The sequence below is a fragment of the Talpa europaea genome, assembly GCF_964194135.1.
Source record: "Talpa europaea genome assembly, chromosome: 12".
In the NCBI taxonomy this organism is placed as follows: domain Eukaryota; kingdom Metazoa; phylum Chordata; class Mammalia; order Eulipotyphla; family Talpidae; genus Talpa; species Talpa europaea.
Genome location: NC_140079.1, coordinates 20,949,756 through 20,971,912, shown reverse-complemented (window position 1 = coordinate 20,971,912; position 22,157 = coordinate 20,949,756). Strand labels below are relative to the sequence as shown.

Below are 22,157 nucleotides of genomic sequence, written 5' to 3'. Positions count from 1 at the left end.
GAAGAGCTGCTATATTTTCAGGCACTGCTCCAGACCAGAGGACACAGCAAGGTACAAAGCAGAAGTCCCCACTTTCATAGAGCTTATGATTTATTGTAGTGGAACCCAGAAGGTAGATGATGATAAATAAGAAAAATAAAAGTAAAAAAAAAAAGAGTCATAGGATAGCTACGTAGTGCTGCATCTTAACCCCTTGTGCCACCAGGGAGGCCCCTGCAGCACAAGTTCCATCCCCAGCCAGGGAGGTGACCCACATGGCGCAGCAGACCTCTTCTGTCTCGCCCGCTGCTCTTCTCAGCAGTGTATTTCAGTACATCTGCCTGTTTTGCTCCCCACTCTGTCTCTGGTGAATCCTCTCACACCCTGCATCTCTGGCCTGCACTCCAGCTCTTGTATGCATAAATAAATAAATCTTTTTTTTTTTTTTTTTTTTTTAAATAATTTTTTTTTTTTTAAATTTTATAGAGGCATGTTTATTTATTTCTTTATTTTATTTGTTTGTTTGTTTTGTTTATACATGCACTGGGTACAGTCAGAAGTGCGGGAGGGTGAGAGAATTCACCAGAGCCAGAGCGGGGAGCAGGCAGAAGGATCGAAGTACACTGCTGAGGGGAGCAGCGGGCGGCAGGAGAGGTCTGCGCGCCATGTGGGACCCTCCTCCGGAGCCGGGGAGCAGCCGGGGATCGAACCGGCATCGCAGAGGCTGCGGGCAGCTTCGCAACCCAGCGCTCAACCGCTGCGCCACCGGGGAGGCCCTAAATAAATCTTTTTTAAAAAGAGAGTCATAGGAGACAGAGGTTTGCTATTTTATTTATTTATTTTTTTTGTGGGACCCTCGCCCGTGGCCGGGGATCAAACTGGCGCTGCAGAGGCTGCGGGCAGCCCTGCAACCCAGCACTCAACCACTGAGCCACCAGGGAAGGCCCAAGTTTGCTATTTTATATAGGATGGTCAGGAAAGGAATATTTGACAAGGTATCAGTGAGGGAGAGTCAAGCAGTTAACTTGGTGCACTGCAAACAGGGAAAAAAGTGCAAAGGGCTGACTGAAGTGAGAGTGTGCTTGGTGTGTTTGAGAAATAGGAAGGAAGGTTTGTTTGTTTTTTAGTAAACTTGAGTCCTTATAAACTAACTGCTATATGGAGAATAAGGTATAGATGGCAGGGTGAATTCAGGGAGACCTATTAGGAGGCTACTATAATCATACAGATAAGAGATGATGAAAGCTTGATCTAAAATGAATAAGAAGTACTTGTATTTTATATATATAGAAAAAATATATATATGTTTAAATGTAGAACTGAGAGAATAAAAACAAATGGATTAGATGTTGGGTGTGAGAGAAAGAAATCAAGGATGATGCCAAGGTTTATGTCCCGAACAACTAGTAAACTGGAGACATGGAGGAAAACCTGCAGAGTGGGTGTGGTGGTAATGGGTGAGGGAGGTGGGGAGGGAGGGCAATGTAGGGTATCAAAAGCTTGATTTGGGACACACTACGTTTAAACATCCAGATGTAGATGCCGAGTAGGCAGTTGGAAATCCTAGCCTGGAATGCAGGGGTGGATCAGAGCTGGAGGGATCAATGTGGCAGTTATTAGAATACAGGTCTGGATAAAGTATCTAGGGGATAAATAGAGAAGAGAAGAAGTCCAAGGACTAAATCCTGGGGTAACCTGATTTGTAGAGGCTGGGAACATAAGGAGGATGCAGCAAAGGAAATATATCTCTAGCTTAGCTCAGATGGCAAGCTTCTTGAGAGTAGACACTACTCTTTTTGTCTTTTTATCTTCACCTTTTGGCCCAGTGCCTCTTGCTTCATAGTAAGTATTCAGTAAATAAATTAAACTGTCCTTTGAAACCCAGCTAGAATACAGAATTATTTCCTAGAAGTTCTCCTGGTACAATATGAGAGTTCAATAATTGAAATATGACCAGCCCAGTGAGGACATCTTTTCAACCACCTGCAGCACACACTGAGCTGGTTTTGAAATAACACACCACTGACACACAAGCATGGGGAGACAAGGCACAGATGAAGGCTTTAGGAGAAAGAGCCTATTATTGAGAAGAGCAAACACTATGATGTTTAAAGGCCAAGAATCAGAAACAGAGACTTTTCATCTTCTATTGTTTCACAAAGTAAATAAACATGAAACATTTGGGTGATTGCTCAGTTTTTCTGTGATAGTCCATTATTACCATAAAGAGCTACAGCAGAAAGGCTAAACTTCCAGCTCCACCTACCAGTAGAAGGCAATAAAAAGGATAACTGAGCACCTATAAGACATTATAAAATTCTTAATAAGTTTGTCTCCCTTTAAACATTTATTCTGTTCATCATAAAAAAACTGAAATGATTCAAGTAAATGGAGCTTTATGTTAGTCTAACATAGGAAAACAGAATACAAAACTTTCTGGATCATCTTTAAAGTCTTTGTAACCCAAACAACTAATCACATGGAAACAGATGTGTGTGAACATCCAACTGACTCAAAACATACTTTTGCTAACAAAAAGAACATTCAACTGATCCTAATGACTTTTTATCCATGCCCTCAACGGCTAACTTTTTTACTTGTACCTAAGTTGAGTAGAGAGAGGTGTTTCATGTTTAACGATTCAAGGCAGGAAAATGAAAGAAGAAAAAGCTCAGGGAACATAACAGCTAAGGGATGTTGTAGAAATTAGAATATATAGCAAAATCAATTTAAACAATAATCTCAAAAAATTCATGGTCAAATGAAAAAGAATGTTTTCCTCAAAACAAAGAATATGTCTATTCTGCTTGGAAACTAAAGCTCAATGTGATTCTGTTGAAACACTGAATCATCCTGAGAATTAAATTTTCACCTCTATGAAAATTTAACTATGCACTGTGCTATTAACTATTCGTTGGTATTTTAGGTAATTTTGCATATAATTTGGAAGGCAATTAAAGAGATAAGTATAGTACTAATACCCTGTTTATAGTCCCTAAATTCATAATGAAGGCATTTTAATACAAACTCCTCTGTGCTTATTCACTATTCCATCTTGCTATCAATAGGAATGCTGTTCTAGTTCTTTAAGTGGCTATCATAGTTCCTGGCATGTCAAAATGGTTCAAAATATATTTGTTTAGTAAATGGATAATTCTACCAGGGGTCTAATAAGGAAATCTACTAGGGGACAGGTACATTGGTGGATACATGTCAACTTTTTCCAGCATCTCAGTGCCTTTCTGACTTGAGACAAACCCAAGATAAATGTATGAGGAAGGAACCACATGCCACTAAAAACAAAAGAGGAGTAGAGAATCTTTTTTTTTTCTATTCACTGAAAGCTGAAAGCTAGATCATGAGAAGGTGACATAACCTGTATATCTGCAAGTGGAAATTTTAAATCTCAAGATATAGTGAAAGATTAAAGGTTGAACAGATTATTCATAGCAGATATGGAAGAGTCAAGAATTCAAAGCTGTGGCTGTGACTGTCTTCAGAGCAATGAAGTCCAGCAGCTTGCTGATGACTGTTCAATGGCCAGTGAGAAGCATTGTTTGTTTACCCAGAAACAGAAGTCTTAGATGTGCTTTGCTTCCCATCAACCCAACCCAAGCTTAGTGCTCTAATCTTCTTGTAAGTTCTGTGAGCTATATAATGTTCATTCTTTTAACTAAAATCTTATCCTACTTAAGTTGGACAGAGTTGATTTCTACTGTGTACACTAAAAAACTGGCACAGGAAGTAGCTTATAGGCATAGTCCCCTCAGATAATTAAGGATAACTTGGGATTGGTCCCTAGTAGAAGCCAGTGAGTATCCAATTAGTGTGCATGGAAGAGATTCTGCAAGTCCTAGACATGTAGTGAAATAACTAATTATCACTGTTGGTCACATGGTATACTCCAGGTTATTGACAAAGTGCTGCCAAGAATAAAACAATAGTATGAAAAATCCAAGACTGTGGGGAGGAACATCTGTTATTCTAAGGGTACAATAATAGCTTAATATTCTTCTAATAAATTCTTCCCTGATTAAAGGTGATTTCTATGACCTGCATTCAAGAACCCTGACTAGAAGTATAAATGCTTTAGGATAATTACACCCTCAGGAACAGAAAACAATTTACTGCACAAACACACAAACACACACACACACACACACATCCCTTTTTGTAGTAGACTAGAAATTAATTAAACATTATATAGTGACAGATTTATGCTCAAAGTCAAGATATTTCTTTCATTACGATGTTAGAATGAATCAAATAAAACTAGATTTTTTTGGTAAAAAATATTTCATAAGTTTAACCTAATATTTCTGGGTTGTGTTAAAAGGCACAGTAATACCTATTTTGCCTCAGCTGCCTGTTTTTAGCTAATTTTAAGTGGCTATCTTCAAAATCCTTAACTTTCTCTAATATTTTTAAATGCTTTGGCTTTAAAATACTGCTAGTAATACCACAATATCTTTATATACAGCACCGGTTGAGCCTTTACACCATGCTGATGCCCTTTAACGTCCACAGATAAGAAAGAACTTTGGCAAAAGATAGTTATGTTCTGTGAGAGTGAATTAGAATCACAGAAATTTGTAAGCAGGACTAACTGATTTGACTCACATTCATCCTAATTTGCATCCTGTTTGTCTGAAATCCTCTGGTCAAATGGGATTTCATATTATTGCTAAAGTCATTAAGGACAGCATATAACTGTTTTGGTAAGTGATTCTACTTCTTAACACTAGAAAACCTGTTTTGGGATATTTTGCTGTGGTTGTTTAACGTTACCTATATCATATCTGCTACAGTTCTTTTTACATTTACAGACTATTATAGGTGGTTCTTCATCAACAAATATATTAACTATTCATACACTTCAAGGTAATTACTAATTTAGCTGTCAAAATTAATTCATTTAATATTTCCTTAAGAGTCTATTTTCCAGCCCTCTTTCCATATTCTGTAAATCGACTGTAATTTTGACAAATCTTCCAAACTGCAGGGCTTATTAATTATATCCCAAAGGAAGATGCAAAGTGAAAGAAAAAATATTAGTTTTGGAGGTAGGTGAAAATGTGTCCCTAGAGAAGTAGATCAAAAAGGAATCAATAATATGGAGAATGGAGTAGGAACCGCCGGATGAAGTTAAATACATCCCAAGCATTCTTAGTACAAATGCAAGGCTAGAAGAAATACACGCTTTTGTGTTTCTTCCTTTTTTATATCCTGTAATTAAAGTCCTCTTAAGAGGGCCCAAAAACTTCAATATCATTAGATTTTGCTCTAAAACAGTAGTTATTAAATTGCCTCATTATTGACTAAAGTGTTAGAAAACTGATGAGTAATTTTTACCTGAATGGCACGTCTTCCTGTGGAACATCCACATAGTAACGAATGAAAAATCTCTCAGAATCTTCTCGTTCGCCATCGGTAACAACACTGCCGTTAAGTTTGGAAACTGATGGCAATCTATAAATAAAACCAAAATAAAGACATTTTATGATACTAAAAACATTTAGTTTTAGAAATAAAATGATTGGTTTAAAGCTCAGTCTTATTCTCTGGAAAGGGCACATTTGATATAATTCTGCTTATGTATAACTACTCACATAACTGATGTGATATTAAAGGACCAAAAATATCTAAAGTTTCATTTTTAGCTGTGGCAATGAACCTACCTCGCCTTTCAAAATAAAATTCTAGGTAGCAGAATCCAAGTTAAATATAATGCAAGCCACATATGTAATTTAAAATTCTTTTGCAGTCATATTTTAAAAAGCAAAAACAAAACAGGAGAAATCAACTTTAATAAAATATTTTAATCCAAGATAGCCAGGATTTAATCATTTCAACTTGTACTCCATATGAAAAAATAACTAATGAAACACTAAAATTGTTTAATATAAAGTGTTCAAAATCTTGTTTCTGTTTCAGACATATAGCAAATTTCAATTCAGATGAGCCATAATTCAAGAGTACAAAAGTCGCCCAAGGCTAGTGGTATCATATTGAACAGTACAAGTCTACAAAACAGTCAGTATAATTTGGTTACAGAGTTCAAGGTATGAACAAGAGAACTGTGTACAGAAAATAAAGTATAAGGCCTGCTGCAAGACTTAATTCTTCTTAGAAGAAAAGAATGCCAAAATGTCTTTCTTCAGTGCGATAATAATGTATATGTTAACAACTGGAAAGCTGCGAAGGTCTGTGAGGTATTAGCTGGTCAGGCAGATCAATACCCTGTTTAAAGAACCTCTCTTGTTCAGGGAACCATAGGCCTACCATTCCCCTTTCAAAACTGCTATGCATAGTACACAAAGAGAACAAATCAAAGCTCCACGGCCCTGTACACCTTAGCCAAAATGTCCTGCTGCTAAAGGCACCTATAAAAATAAACATTCCTGGGACATTTTAATAGTCTGTGGGAAGGGGAGTCTGAGATATGAAAAGTCAGGGGAGCGGAAAGAAGGTAATAGTAGTCAAATATAAGTTAGTCTACATTTCAGAAAACAAAGATTCTGCTTTCTTAAGTGTTACACTATGAGATAGCCCAGTTTTCAGATATTTACATTTTAAGTAACCATTATGTTAACAGAGAAAATCAGACAACTAATACAAAATTGATTCCCTATTAAACCTACTTTTCCTTTATCTGTTCAAATATAGTAAATACAAAAAGCATGAAAATAGAATGAATTTGTGAGCGAATTTTTCAGTGGTCTTGGCAGGCCAATTAGATTTCACATCTTTCTCATCATACTGTATTCCTTTCCTTAAGATTGGAGCTGTAGAAACAGTTCCTTCAAGCACAGTCTGTTCAATAAACAGAGATAAACTAACAGTGTTCTCTGCCCCTCCTCAATAGTTGATAGAATAACACCCCTTTAATGAAACAACAAGTTAACAAGAAAAGACAGCAGAATATCGAGACAACAGACCTGGCTATTACCAATTTTCTTCGCTCCTCAGTGGTATATGGCTGCAGAAGAGGAATTCCTAACAATCTCACTTCCTCAAGTTTGGGGAATGAATTTAACTTGTCAATATCTTCCCAAGACTGCAAACCTAATTTGAGAAATATATAGATTAAGCAAAATTCAGAAAACACACAATAAACAGCAAAGAATATTACTTCAATAAATACTTTCTGAAATGTTAAAATGGCCATAAACAAGAGTGTGAATTTTTTCTTTATCAAAGGAAATACTGGACTGCAGTTAGACACCATAAAGGCTTTCCTTTATCCCCTCCTATCCCTGTGATCCTGTGGTAAGAGAGGCCTTTGTTTGCCAATATCCACTGATCCACTGATTCTCTACCCAGATGGCTTGTAAAGGGGTTAATAGGCTTTCATAAACAGGATGTGTGCCAATAAAAAGTGATGTAACCAACTCTTTCATCAAATGTAGACTCATTGGACATAATGACCGATCAGTGAGATACCATAGTACTCAAATTTTTACTTAGCAAATTCTAAGGTGGGGCAAGGTCAATAGAACCAGGAACTAAATATTACCTCTTTCATACTGTCCTCTTTTGGGGGGACATGGAAAACAGTTAAAATTTAATAAAAAAAGAAAATCAAAAAACCTGAACCTCACTGAGAAGATTAGGGGTGACAACAAAATAAGATCATTTAGTCCTAATACAACTCTTTTCCAATGACTGAGCAAAAGTATCATCCAAGTCAATACTTGGCACTGGTAGGACAAATATTCCTGTAATAATGAAGCTGGTCAATTTTACAACACATTAAATGCATTTCAGAGAACAATGTAGTCCCTTCCTATTTTTATCAACCTTCAGCAAGGGTAGAGGAAGAGAAGTGATTTATAAGGTCCTGCTGCATAACTATCCCAACTCATAGCCGTCCTCTTCCCTTCAGAATGGCATTTCCAGCTGGAAGAACAGAGTAAGTGCAAGGGGTGTCAAGTTGTGAAATAAACAGCTTTCCTGTGCAAAATACTGTTTTTAAAATTTAATTTCCATCTTTAATAACCTACATGTGGAATTAAACTGTTTATGTTTTTTATGTTGTAGGGTAGAGTTATTTTTAGTTATATCATTGTTTTACGAACTAGGCAGAAAGACAATGTCGAGAGAATGGAAAGAAAAGTCACAAACTAAGAGACTGCATTTTCTAAAGACACATCTGATAAAAAACAATGATCTAAATCTTAAAGCTCAACAATAAGAAAATGATAAACTATCGAACGGACAAAAAACGTGAACATGTACCTCACGAAAGAAGATATACAGCTGGCAGGTAAGCACATGAAAAGATGTTCAGCATCATATGTCATTAGGGAATAACTAATTAAATCAACAATGAGATACCACTATACAACTATTAGAATGGCCAAAATCCAAAACACTGACAACACCAAATGCTGACAAGACATGGAGCAACAGGAATCTTAATCATTGCTCTTGGAGATGCAAAAATGCTACAGCCACTTTGACAGACAGTTGGCAGTTTCTTACAAAACTAAACATACTCTTATCACATGATCTAACAATTGCACTCCTAGGTATTTACCCAAATGAAATGAAAACCTATGTCCACACAAAAACCTGCACATAGTGGTTTATAGCTGCTGTCAAAACATGGAAGCAACTAAGATGTCCTTTAGTTTGTGAGTAGAAAAACTATGGTACATCCAGGCAATGAAATATTATTCAGTGCTAAAGAAATGAGTTATCAAGCCATAAAGACACAAAAGAAACTCAAATGCATATTACTAAGTAAAAGAAGTCAATCTGAAAAGGCTACATATTGTATGAGTCCAACTTTATGACATTCTGGAAAAGGTAAAACTATGAAGAAGGCAAAAAGATTGGTGGTTGCCAGGCATTAGAGGGGAGGGAGGGATGAGCAGGAAGGAGCACAGAGGATTGTTAAGGCAGTGAAATGGTCATGCACCATACTACAATAGTGGATATGAGTCATTATACATTTATCCAAACCCATAGAATACAAAACAACAATAGTGAGCCCTAATGTAAATTATGGATTTGGGGTGATGATAGGTCAATGTAGGTTTGGTTGAAACAAATATATCACTTTGGTGCAGGATTTTGATGGGGATGGGAATGTGCACATTTGGGAGGTGGAGATATGTAAGAACTCTGTACTTTCACTCAATTTTGCTGTGAATCTAAAAAATAAAGTGTATTAATTAAAAAATAAAGATGGAAAACAATCATTGCTGTGATATAGCAATGCATCAGATGGCAACAAATTGGCAGCCAACTATAAAGACTGGAAAAGGAAAGTGCATATTCAAAAGGCATTCAGATTGGCATTTCTTGACCTAAATCCAGACAAATTACTCTAGCCTGTCATTCTTTACACCTTTTCACTCTTCTTTTTACTATTTAACTCATTCATTTCGTTTCACTCTTTCTGTAGCATAATCTCTATAATAAATAAAATCTAAATAGCTAATATAATGCTATATACCACTTGATATTTATCAGAGCATTCATGAAAACAAATGCCTTAAATTTAGATAGTCAGTATTATTGTGCATGTGATACCTGAAAATTCAACCTATAAGAAGGCAGAGCTATGACAGAAAGAAATTTCCTTTCCTTGTATTTCATGATTAAGCTCCGGTCAATTCGCATGTCAATGGGGAACACGGCCTGTACCTCACCTGACTTGTGGAGGCTGATGGATCGCAGATTAGGAAACAACCTGGCCAAGGAATCATCAGGCTCCTCAATAGCATTCACATGATTGTTAGCTAGGACGAGGGTATCCAGGGAGGGAAACATAGCTCCTAACTTGCGAATCTCAGTCCAGTCTTGGAGGTTATTGTCTGTTATATGTAGTAGTTTAAGAGAATGACAGCAAATAGAAGGACAAGACACTGTTTCATAGTCATTAAGGCACAGGAAGAGCTCCTCCAAACTGCAGAGAAAAAAGGAAAGATCTCATTGTTTAAAGCAGTTAAGTTTCTATGCATCTATTGTCATTCATCCAGTAAATAAATGCCTACTGTCTGTGGGACTGCTCAGTGCTGTAGAGAAAATACAAAGATGGCTTCCTGAAGCTAAAACATAACTGGGAAGATAAAACCTAAAATACAAAGAACAGCAGAGAATGATATAACCCAGTAATAAATTAACTCTGTGCTTAAATAAGTAAGAGCTAAATTAGCAATACTAACTGTACATATAATTGTAGTTCACATAAGGATGGAACTGAAACTGTAGTCAGAACAATCAGGGAAGACAGATGACCTTGAAAGAGGATAGATTTGCTTAAGTGGAGAGGAGATAGGAGAAAATTCCAGAAACACCATGAATAAATGTTCAGAAGTAGAAATGGTAACTATCATTTACTGAACTCCTGTGTCAGGCCTAGGCCAGGTCCTTAATAAAGTGTTAGGTCTATTCCTGCAAGGCAGACACAACAGTGCCCAGTCTACAGACGGGAAAGCAGAGCTCAAAGAAGCTATCAGCTCACCCAAGACCACATGGTTAGTGGACTGGGGCTTGTAGGCTCATTCTAGGCCAGCTAGATGTTGGATGTAGTGAGGAAATCAACCTTTTTAGAGTGAGAGTAGAAAATAAGATGGAAAAAAGCAGGGTGAAAGCAGATTCTATAAGGCTTTGATAATCTCCATATTTAGACCGTCAGAAAAAACCATCGTATATTTCTTTAAACTACTTCCCTTGAACACTTATGTGCCAATACAAAGATAGATACAAACAAGATATAACAAAGCATTTCTAAACTGACAAGCAAAAAATATAATTTCTTGCTTAAATTATAGAAAAGAATACCAGGCCCATTTTCCCATCAAGCAAACCAGACACTTAATCTTCTCTGTGTTTATATATTTAGAGATACTATGTTGTTTTTTCTTTCCTCTCACAGAAAAGGGCTGAAGCCAATTTGAAATCAGGTAATCAGAAGATTCAAATGGAGAAAGGTTAGGTTGATCTAGAAATGATAAATGCTTCTCAGGAATATTTTCTAGCTAAAGGATGACATATCCTATGTCTTGGAGCTAGTCAACACTGAACAAGTATTCCAATGAAAATGTTACTAGATTACCCTCACACCCTCATTCTAATTACTTCGTTTTTCTAACCTCATTCTCTGTTCATTCTGCAGCTCTAGTGTTTCTGAGATGGGAGATCAGCAGTAACTCTATGTACTAACACAGATGGCAACACAGCTCTCTCTCCACCACGCTCTCAGGGCTTACTCTGGTAATTCCTGCAGTATTGTGTGGACTGTCTCCCAAGAAGCTTTGCTGTTGTTGAGGACAAGCTTTCGAACCCCAGAGAAGGACCCAGCACATGTTCTTTCTAAAACCGACAAATTCAGAGGGTTGGAACTCAGGTTTAGAAACTCCAACTGGGGAACATTTGACACAATTTTACTGACCTAGGAAGAAAACAAGAAAAACACATCAGGCAGTTATCAGAGTTTTTAAATAGTAATCATGCTCAAGAGAGCCTAGGGGAGCAGGTCTCCACATTCACATTCAGAAGTCCTCTTTAGTGCAGTACCCACAGAGATACAGAAGTAATTGCAATAAACCTTAACAAGTAATTTAATCTTTTTTCTGTGAAATAGTGGCATCACTGGAAATTATTACTACAAAAGAAAGATTTCCCATGTTACCTTCAGCAAGGTTTTGATTCTGTTCTATATGATACTCTCTTTGATAAATAAAGAGAAGATAGTTTAGATGACATTTTAGACTACAAATTTTTAAAGAGCTGAGACTGAGTCATGCAATCTCTTTGAATATCTTTCCTCTCATTCTCAGCACATTAAGGCTAATTAAAAGTTTACTGAAGACCACCTGGTAACAATCCAGGTATTCAAAATTGACTACAGAATTACAATCACTCAGAGTTCAACTTGGTTCAAAGATGTGTTAAATTTTAAAACATTATTTATTCAAATACAAAAAGCACCCATACTATACAACGAAAGAGAAAGTTACAACCATCAATTTAATGATTGAGCTTGCAACTTGGTAGACAAAACAACTTACAAGGTACTCATACTACTTTTATTGTAATAAATAAGGAAACTGAGGCTCAGAGATGTTAAATAGTTTGGGTCTCACAGTCACAAGTCAGATCTGGGATTAATATATTAGAGCCATTGTAATTTCCAACATACAACAACTAATAAACCATAAATATAACCAGTAAATAATAAAGAACTAGCTTAACAAGTATGAAATAAACCTAGAAGCCCAGCAAAAGTATTAAGCAAACAGCAGTGGTTAAGTAAAACTTATAAAAATAGGAACAGAACAGAATAGTTAGGACTAGTTTCAGAGTCAGAAAACTTGGGTTCAAACCAGGTTCAAACACTTCTTAGCTGTTCAAAATCTCAGTTTCCTCATTGGTAAAACAGAGAAAACAGTACCCATCCATTTTATAGGATTGTTGATAGGATTAAATAAGTGTATAAAGCATTTAGCATAATGATTGGTACATCTTTTAGAAATTCCTTACATACTATTCAACAGAATGTAATCAAGGACAGTACTTACCTAGTTCACTACTGCAGTGAGCATTTAATTTATTAAAAAAATTAATGGCACAAAATCATTCAATAAATGTAACTATAACTAAATTGGCAAGTATAACATGAACTGGTATCTCAACCTTGGCTATATGTCAGAATCATCGGTGGGATTTTTGAAGTAAATTGATTCCCAGGATCTACCATAAACTATCGAATAAGAAGCCTCTTCTTTGGGATCTGGTTTTCTGTTTCTTTTAGAGTTCCATAGGTAATGCCAAGAGAATATCCAGGTTGAGAACTACTGGTAGAAAGAAAAGTAATTTGCACTTTCTATCAGAACTACTATGTGTTGTATAGTTCTGGAGCTCTAAAATCAGTGAGAAGTAGATTACCTCTAAGAAGTTTGAGAAGCAGGCTGGGCAGAATGGTTCAAGGACCTATTTTTCTATCAATTCTAAACATTATCCTTTGAAGTGGTATCATTTTTATCCTCACATTATAAATGTGCTATCTTATAGAAAAAGAAATGAAGAAATGAGCTATCTTTTACAGAAAACACACTAAACTTTAGTTTAAAATGTAAAGAATTCATACCAGTCTGCACATATTCTCCTGCTTGATCCTTATTATGATCAAACAGCACCAAACATTTGTGCAACATATGATGAGGATGTGGAATTCAGTCTGGGGCCAAAAACAGCTAAATAGTCCATACAGGGACCAACCTTCTACTGCACTTTATCACCTGAACATGGATGACATGAAGGAACTTCACATGGAAGATGATGACCAACTATGCTTTACCTCTGTTAAGGGCTAAAACAGATGAAAAGGAAGTGTGCTCCTACTATTTTTTTTTAATTTTTTTTTTAAGATTTATACATTTATTTATACAAGCACTGGGTACAGTCAGAAGCGCGGGAGGATGAGAGAATTCACCAGAGCCACAGCGGGGAACAGAACAGGCAGACCGACAAAATACAGTACTGAGGGGAGCAGCGGGCACAGCAGGAGAGGTCTGCGTGCCATGTGGGACCCTCACCGCTGGCCAGGGATCAAACCGGCGCGGCAGAGGCTGCAGGCAGCTTCGCAGCAGAGTACTCAACCGCTGCGCCACCAGGGGAGGCCCAATGTTTGCTCCTACTATTGCATGAAGCGTAACCCCTAACTACAGTACAACCTCAGTTAAATCAAAACAAAACATAAGCCACAACCCTCATTTTTTATAGTAAAGAGGAAATACTCCCAAATGCATAAATTTAGGGGTTTTTGAAGCAATTCTGAGAGAATTCCCAAGGCTAGCAGATATGTTATACAATCTTCATGATCTGCATTTATATTACTCTCCATTGAGAATAAAGATTTGGAATAACATTTCATTTCATAGCCCTGGAATATCCTAAAATGATAAAGTTGGAATATAATGTAAAAATACAAGAAAAGTTACATATGATAGACATAAAAATTTTCCCCAAAGGGCTGAAATTTAAAAGGATTTTCAAATTAATGATTAACTTTTAAATTACTGAGTAGATAAATCAGATTCTAGAAATATTATTTCCATTACACAAGATAATCTTATGTACAAAGGAAAAAGTGACTAATATCAAAGGCTGACAAACATTTGGCGAGTTTCTAGGACAGTACATTAACTTCCCTTCTTAAAAATTCTAAAAATAAAAAAAAACACTCCTCTAGCTGGATTGAATTGCATATACACATGTGCAGAGACACAGGGATGACCTTGGATCACCTTTTCGATACCCACAGTTCTACAATTTAACAGAGGACCCTCTACTTTGGCTTCTAAAAAAGAAAGAAACTAAAGTTTTAAGAAAATGGGTAAAGGGTTTTAAGATAACAATCTGTAATTTATACCCAAGCCATTCTCTGCCTCAGCTGAGTGGCTAATTCCACCTTCCTCTCGACCTCTTGGTTTAATTTCTTTTATAAAATGGTTTTGATAAGGAAGAGAGGAAAAAAGGAGATACCTTGGGAAAGGTCATACAAAAACCTACTTAGCCCAAAATTCAAGACAAAAGCTAAAAAAATGCATCTTATTTTTAGACATAGGTGCCCAATTTTAGAAGGGCAGAGACAAATCTTTGCCTCCCCCCAAAGTAGTATACTTCTCACTCTGCATCTCTAGATAGTCAGAACATTAGTAGTCATTCAAAACACAAAAAGGACAAACTATATTACTTTGTTCCACATTGCTACATCAAATATTGGCTAAAACAAACTTAGTTAATGGCCAAGGACAAGTGATCTTTTTGGTAATGGGTTGTAATGGGGTTGTGTATGGATTGTAATTGGGTTGAAATGCAATGTCTTGAAACCACGACCTAAGGCATTTGTAGCCTGACAGGGTTTTATCAATCCTAAAAATCAATATTCTTTCTTTGTAGTATTTCTCCCATCTCTCTATGCTCTGATATACACTCTAAAAGATTGGGATCAACTGCAGTTAAGGATAAGGACAAAATACAAAGGATGATGAAAACTAAAATAAATTGAAAAATGGAAAGCTGAAGATAGCAGCAACAAACGCTCACTTGAACACTGGCTGGAAACAGACTCTTGAGCACATAAAGGAATATACAACTGAGCACAAAAGAGCACAAATAAACATTCATGACCCTCTGGTTATCTATGTCAGTGTGGCCTGGGAAACAATTAGTGCCTGTCTTTATCTCAGCAGAGAAAAGACTGACTTACCTAGTGTAAACTCTGAGTTCCTATTCATATTTACATAAACTGTTCTTCTAAAGTAGCAATTTTATCATTATTAGACTGTTCCCCCAGTTAGCAAAAGCTGCAAGAGGTCAAAACATGGACCAAAGCACAAAGCAAAAATCTTTGTGAAACTGTTTACTCCCAAAAGAAACATACATAGAGAAATCTGTCTGTAAACATATGAGCAGAAGTAATTCAGAGGGAGATCTGGTCTGACTTGCCCTCTCCCAGCTCCAGCAGGTAAAAAACTCACCAAAGGGTCAGTGGTAGGACTATTGTGGGAAATCAGAAGAAGGGGGGCTAATAAGGTATTTTTTTGGTTTCTGTGCAGTGTGGCCAGAGCACACATGTCAATTAAGCCTTTCAATAGACCAAGGAGGCACAGATTGTAATTTGTTGGACAGTGAATTATGTTACTTATAAGTAAATAAATTAATTAATATATGTACAAGTAGAGACTGTTTCTTCAAATAGTCCAATAAATCTGTATATACTAACAAGTCACTTAGAAATCAAGTAACATACATCTTAAAAAATTTTGGTAAACATCTTAATCAAAATAGGGACTATATTTTGCTGAGCATGATCCCTTCCAGCGCCATCCATGTTGCTGCAAATCGCATGTGTTTATCTTTTTTGAATGCTGAGTAGTATTCCATGGTGTATATGTACCACATCTTCTTGATCTAGTCATCTATTTTTGGGCATTTGGGTTGTTTCCAAAGCTTAGCTATTGTAAACAGTGCTGCTATAAACATAGGGGTGCAGGTGCTCTTTGGAATTGATGTTTCTGTGTCCTTTGGGTAAATACCTAGGAGTGGAATTGCTGGATCATAGGGAAGCTCTATGTTTAGTAGGTCAAGAAATCTCCACACAGCTCTCCATAATGGTTGGACCAGTTTGCAGGATCTTGCTCAGCGAAATAAGCCAGAAAGAAAAAGAAAAATACCGGATTGTCTCACTCGTAGCAGGAATCTAGAAAACTTAAATAAGGGACCAGGAAAAAGAATAACTATAAGAAAGAAAATATAAAAATCAACAAACAACTATGAACCAGAGACACTCTACAGGGGGTGGGGGGCGGGGAAAGGAGGGATTGGGGTCAAAATAAGAGGGTTGTAATTGTATGGGGAATATAAAAATAAAATTTAAATTAAAAAAATAAAATAAATAAATAAATGAAACAAAACCCTTAAAAAAATAGGGAATATAACAGAGCACAGTTACCAGATTAAATAAGATGATGAAATGGATAAATATACAAGAAACTGAAGAAAACTTTCTTAAATAACCAAGATTTCTTAGAATTCATGTAGCATTTAACATCTACAAAGTATCTCAACTTTATCAGCAGTCCTGTCTTATGAATGAGCAAACTGAAGCATTGAAGGATTTAGTGAATTTCTTTCGACCACAGGAAAAAATGGAGCAAGTGGTCTTAACAAATTCTTAAGACAGAATCATTCATTCATTTATGCAGCCAACAAATATTTGAATGCCTAGCATGTTAGATGCTGATGATAAAAATGACAGAATCTTTACTTTGAATAAGCAAGTGATTGCTCTATGTTGTGATAAATCCTTTCACAGCAGCCATTTACAGGTGCTGGAATAATCTGACTCTTCTAAGTAAGCCAGTGACATTTCACAGGGATCAGCAACTTGGACCAAGTGTTGGATACAAAGGAAGTGGCCGGCAGGAAAGAGGAGAAAGGGAACAGGAGGTTCAGAATGAATAAAAGCAAGGAAGCTTTCGTGTCAAGAGTTTGTCACATGCTGCAAGAAAAAGCATATGACTAAAGATGTAGATAAAGCTCTAGCAACAGCAAAGGACCACATGATGGAGGGCTACCATAGAGAGTTCAGACTTCAGTTTCCAGGTAGTGAAAAGCAACTAAAGGACTTCAAACATGCACAGTCATGTTTCATTTATTAAAAGAATGCTGTTAGCGCTATAGAAGATAGTTTAGATGAAGCAGAAGGGAACCAGAGGCAGGAAAACCTAGTAGGAAGGTTTTCCAATAGTCCATGCAAGAACTATGAGCATAAATTAAGGCAAGAGAACAAATCAAGCAGAACTGTTTTTCCCTGATTCTTAAGGGTAGTTTCTATCAGGTAATGTTATATATATTATAAGACAGAATATTATAATACCTTTATTTATATTCTTGGTATAGAGTTACACTTAGGTCAAAAGACATCAGTCATGTCAAACCACCAAAGAGACCTAAGGAAAAATTCTAAAATATTTGGAATAAATTTCAGTAGAATGAGTATTTTTATAATAGTTTGAGGCTCAAGCAATTTTTATGTCAACTTGCAGTAATAAATATTGAAATAGTAATAGTGAATTTCATGCATTATTAGCATGAAACCTAAGTGTCATTAACCTCTTGATACCTGGAATAAAGTTTTTCAGTGCTTTTTACGTAAAAGAAAAGCAAATCAGAAATAACAAAGCTAAGTGCCCAAAAAACAGTTGACGCAGTCAATTATTTATCTTGCAACATACAACAAGAATCTCAGGTGAGAACCAGAATTCAGCAGAGTAACAGCATAAACAATAATACAATGGTTACTGCTTCGTTTTACCAAAATGCAACAATAAAATTAGTAATTTTACCTCTTGCCAGTCTTCAAGTTTGTTGTCAGAAAGATCTAGTTCTGATACATGAGCACAAAAGGCAGCAATTTCTTTTTCATCTCCTGCACAGGTTATTCCACAGCTGTTCAACACCAGTACACTTGGGAGGTTGAGGCGATCTAAATCATGGAGGAACAAAACACTTTCTACATCAGTCTAATTTCTGCCTACATATATTCAGCCCTCGGGAATCAAAATCAAATGGCATGAAATTGCATAGGACCTGGAAAATATAGGCTATGATGGGATCCAAGGATGCTGAATTCTGAGGGGAGACCGTCAAATACGACCCAGGAGGAAATTAAAAATACTGGATCAGCATCAACAAATAAGTCCTCTAGGCTTTAACTCCTGACAGGATTGTTCATCTCAATCATCAACAACAGAGCCATCATCTTCTCTGAACATTACATTAATGTGATTCATGTCTGGACTATTGTCTCCTATTGGCCTCGATTCTTTTTTAATTTAGTTCAAAAATACCACTCCAGATAGCTCTTTTTTCCCCATATAATGTGTATTTTCACCTTTTGCTGCCTATGAAAATGATCTCAAACCATTAGACAGTCTATCTGCTAAGCCATTTCTGTTCTTTAAGTTCATATTATTCAAGAAATCTTTCTCACTTAAGTGAATCTATTTCAAAATCAACATCACTTTCTCTTATATTTGTCCATCAATCATTCCCATTTCATAGTCATGTAGAATAGAATTTGTCCCCTAAGAAAATCAGACTTTTAAAAATACATAATGGTAATGGGGGAAAGTGTTTCAGAATCCGAAACTAAATTTGGTCAAATTGGGGTAATCAAACTATTGCCTGATTCAAAAATAAAAGCACTCTTATTATCTCAGAATAAACATGAGAATTAAACCATTTGTTCCCTATCTGGTATAAAACAATGACTCACAAAGGTAATATTTTATTAATGGGGGCCTCAAATTATATGGTTTTTTTAACTTAGTACTTTTCAGTATCAAATTTCTCAGAATATGAATGTATCTTGAGAAAAAATTACCAAGTAAGAAGTTCTTTCTGTCATTCCAGTTTATATGAAGTGATAATATATTTGCACCGAGAAATAACACACATACAGTAACCTTTGGACATAGAAACCAAAACACTGTTCAATATTAATCTCATATAATTACAAAGAACTACTTCTAAGAACTTACAACAGCAAGCAAAAATGCAAAGGAAAAACACTTTGCCCTTTTCTAATTAGATCTTTATTCATACCATATTCTTAAAGGGTTAGTTCAAGTGTCATAGATTTGACCCTTTTCTGATCATATAATTAATTCTCTTCTAAGTTTCTTTCCCAATCACTATGGCATTCATTGGATTCAACATAAACTGCAATTATGAACTACAGTTCTAACTTCCTAAATGTGAGTATCTTGCATTCCAGCTAGGCTATACAGTCCTTAGGACACAGGCTCAGTCTTAAACTATCTTGTACACTTCAACTTCTTTGAAAGAATATGCATTTGGAGTATTATCACTCATATTTCTTGCCCTATGAGTACAACTAAAGTGCCTTTTAGTCAATCTAGAGTAAAACAAGTCCCTTCAGGTTTTTGAAAAAGCTGAAATTCTAGCAAGGGAAAAAGACTATTTGACCCATACTTAAAAAGAAAGGAAATCATTTCTAAACAAGGCACTATTCTGGTTTAATGTCTTAAGCACATTCTAGTAAATGAATGCTATTTAGACCCCACCATTCTTACCTTTCATAGGTGAGCCCTGAGGTGTGGCTGGGACATGGACTCCCATCCCAGGACCACGGCGGTAAGGAAAGTTTTCAGGACTGTATTTTTCACATAATACTTGCATAAAACTCCTTCCACTAGGTTGATCCATCTTCCTTTCCTAAAATACTACAAGAAACCATCAAAATTATTTAATGAGTCACATAAGACATATTAAGAACCAATTATTTATAAGGCATCAAGCTGGGGCATAACGACATGCACAACATGGTCACGGTCCCCCGGAATGCACACTATGGTGGTATCTTAAGATTTAGAGAAACTATGTATGCAGACAAAAAGATAGCACTGCAATTCAGTATGTGATCATGGAAATATGGGTTAAAAATGCTATAGGATTTAAAAGAAGCAATCATTTCCAACCAAGGATAACAAGAAGACTTTTGGCTGGTCCAGAGGGTTCATGTGGTAACAGGAAAAATGACTTTAAAAGAAACATATTAAATAGCAGACTAAAGATTAAGAATGAATTCTCTGATATTTGTTTCTCAAAATCTATTTTCCTCTTTTTCCACAGAAACATCATGTAAAACTATATACTACCTATTTCTATTTAAGTTCCAGTTGATCAATTTATAAATGTCTAGATCACAGAGTAGACACTCACTGAGCACATGTCTATACACTGACAGTTTTGCTGAACAATTTATCCAAAATAATGAGTGTACATCACAAGTCATCTTGTAAATAAAGGACTGCTCTCTGACAGGACCCTCATTTGTGAGTTTTAGGATAGAGCAAGTTTTAGTACAAGACAATCTGTTCTTTTGTCAACACAGTGATGAGTGTCTGCTACCATCCTCTGTCCCAGCACTGACTGTGTCAAAGCTGAACTGTGTTGTGTGTGTTCATCTAGGACTTGAGGAACCATCAAGAAAGTTCTTTGTTAAGGTAAACTTATCACCAACAGCAAACATAGTACTAGTGACAGGCACATGGCCTCTCTCAAGCAGAACACCAACAGAATTTTTTGAAATGTTTAATAAAAAGTCAAAGATGTTACACTGCTATCTTCCATGCAACTGGCAGTTCAAAGGAATAAAAAGTGTGTAGGGAGGGTGCTGAACTGTCGGTGTCAGAGCTAAAACAGCATCTTTTAACTGGAAGTTTCAGAATGACTTAATTGCTCTACAATACAGGGCATTACTCTTACACACAATCTAAATATAGGCAAACTGACGAATGGTAAGATTAAAGACAAAACAAGTCCTAGTAAGCAAGGAATCTTGGGAACTTAAAAAAGTGATCCCTCACATACCCATGTTCTAACAATTCCTCCCAATAGTCTGGAGTTACCCCCACCCACCTTCTTTTTTTTTTTCCTAAAGATTTAAAAGCAATCCCAGTTGCCTTCACAGGTCATCGTCCAAGATATCTATTGGAATAGCTTCCCAGGAATGTGACAGGATACACATTCATACAGGGGCTTCCAATTAGAACATTAAATGTATCAGTAACATAAATCTACTTAACTGTTGAGGCAGAATGAGGAAGAACAGTAGGTGGGAAAGGAAAACTAAAAACCAAACAGAACAAAAAATGAGGAAATACAGGATGGAAAAATACTTTAACTTGAGTCTTTCAAAAGGTTTTTGGAGGTAGAGGGGTAGGGGGTAATATATGACTTTCTGGAAAGAATGGGCATCGAATTATAGCTGACTATCTCTGCAGTTGGCAGTGTTTTAATGCATTGGTGAAAGTGTTCTAAATTGGGGTTAAAAGTCAGGGAGCAGGAATCTTGGGTAATGTAGCCTGGTTTCATGATCAAGTCCTAGAGGGTGACTGTGAAAATCTCAACTCATCTGTGCCTCAAATTCTGACTATACTATGCTTTTGTAAAATGTTTGGATAAAGTCAGGATAAAGAACAAGTTGGAGGAGAAGGTGCTCAGTACACTTTTGCCAGATTGATATTAGAAAAGAACATACAGTCTCCTAAATATCTTCAATTACTGTCAAACAATTTGTTCTTTATTTTCCCAATCAAAGGGTGAGATCAAAATTAGTATAAAACTCAACACAACTAGAAACAGAAAATAGACCATGTCTGACCACTAGCACTGGAAGATACATAAGAAATATTTTCTTATGCTGCTCTGCAAGATCTTTATTTACTTCACAAAAAATCTTTATGGTAGAGTATCGCGCTTCATAAGGTGTGAGTACTACTAACTCCACTCACAGCTTCCAAAAAATATAACTCCTACCCCATAGAGTCCCAAAACCAAGTATTTAATAATATAAAAATAAATTTATCTCCTTATATACGTACAGGTTATTTTTTGGTGGATAAAATTGAAATTAATAAAATTAGTACCTATGGTTGACTCTAGAGAAAAGAAATGAGGACTAAGGTAGAAAGATTTTCTTTTTTCACTGTTCACTATGAATCACCTGAACTCACCAAAGTATACATCATCTTTTTCTTATATATTATCTTTTCCAAGTATAAAACATCTTAAATGACCTAGTAATGACTTAATAACTTCCCTAAGGGGTTATTAATTCCTCATTATTA

General features: G+C 36.1%; 1 protein-coding gene across 1 annotated transcript in view; it reads right to left on the bottom strand.

Moving 5' to 3' along the window:
* Positions 1–19,731, bottom strand: part of TBCEL (tubulin folding cofactor E like) — a gene marked incomplete at both ends in the record, with an annotated part of 35,064 nt that extends 15,333 nt beyond the window's left edge. The window contains 6 exons of the mRNA XM_084251092.1: positions 5,332–5,448; positions 6,918–7,044; positions 9,639–9,895; positions 11,202–11,383; positions 17,847–17,986; positions 19,599–19,731. Of these exons, the coding sequence (XP_084107218.1) occupies positions 5,332–5,448; positions 6,918–7,044; positions 9,639–9,895; positions 11,202–11,383; positions 17,847–17,986; positions 19,599–19,731 (956 nt within the window). The remainder of the gene's footprint in view (positions 1–5,331; positions 5,449–6,917; positions 7,045–9,638; positions 9,896–11,201; positions 11,384–17,846; positions 17,987–19,598) is intronic.
* Positions 19,732–22,157: the final 2,426 nt, after the last annotated feature.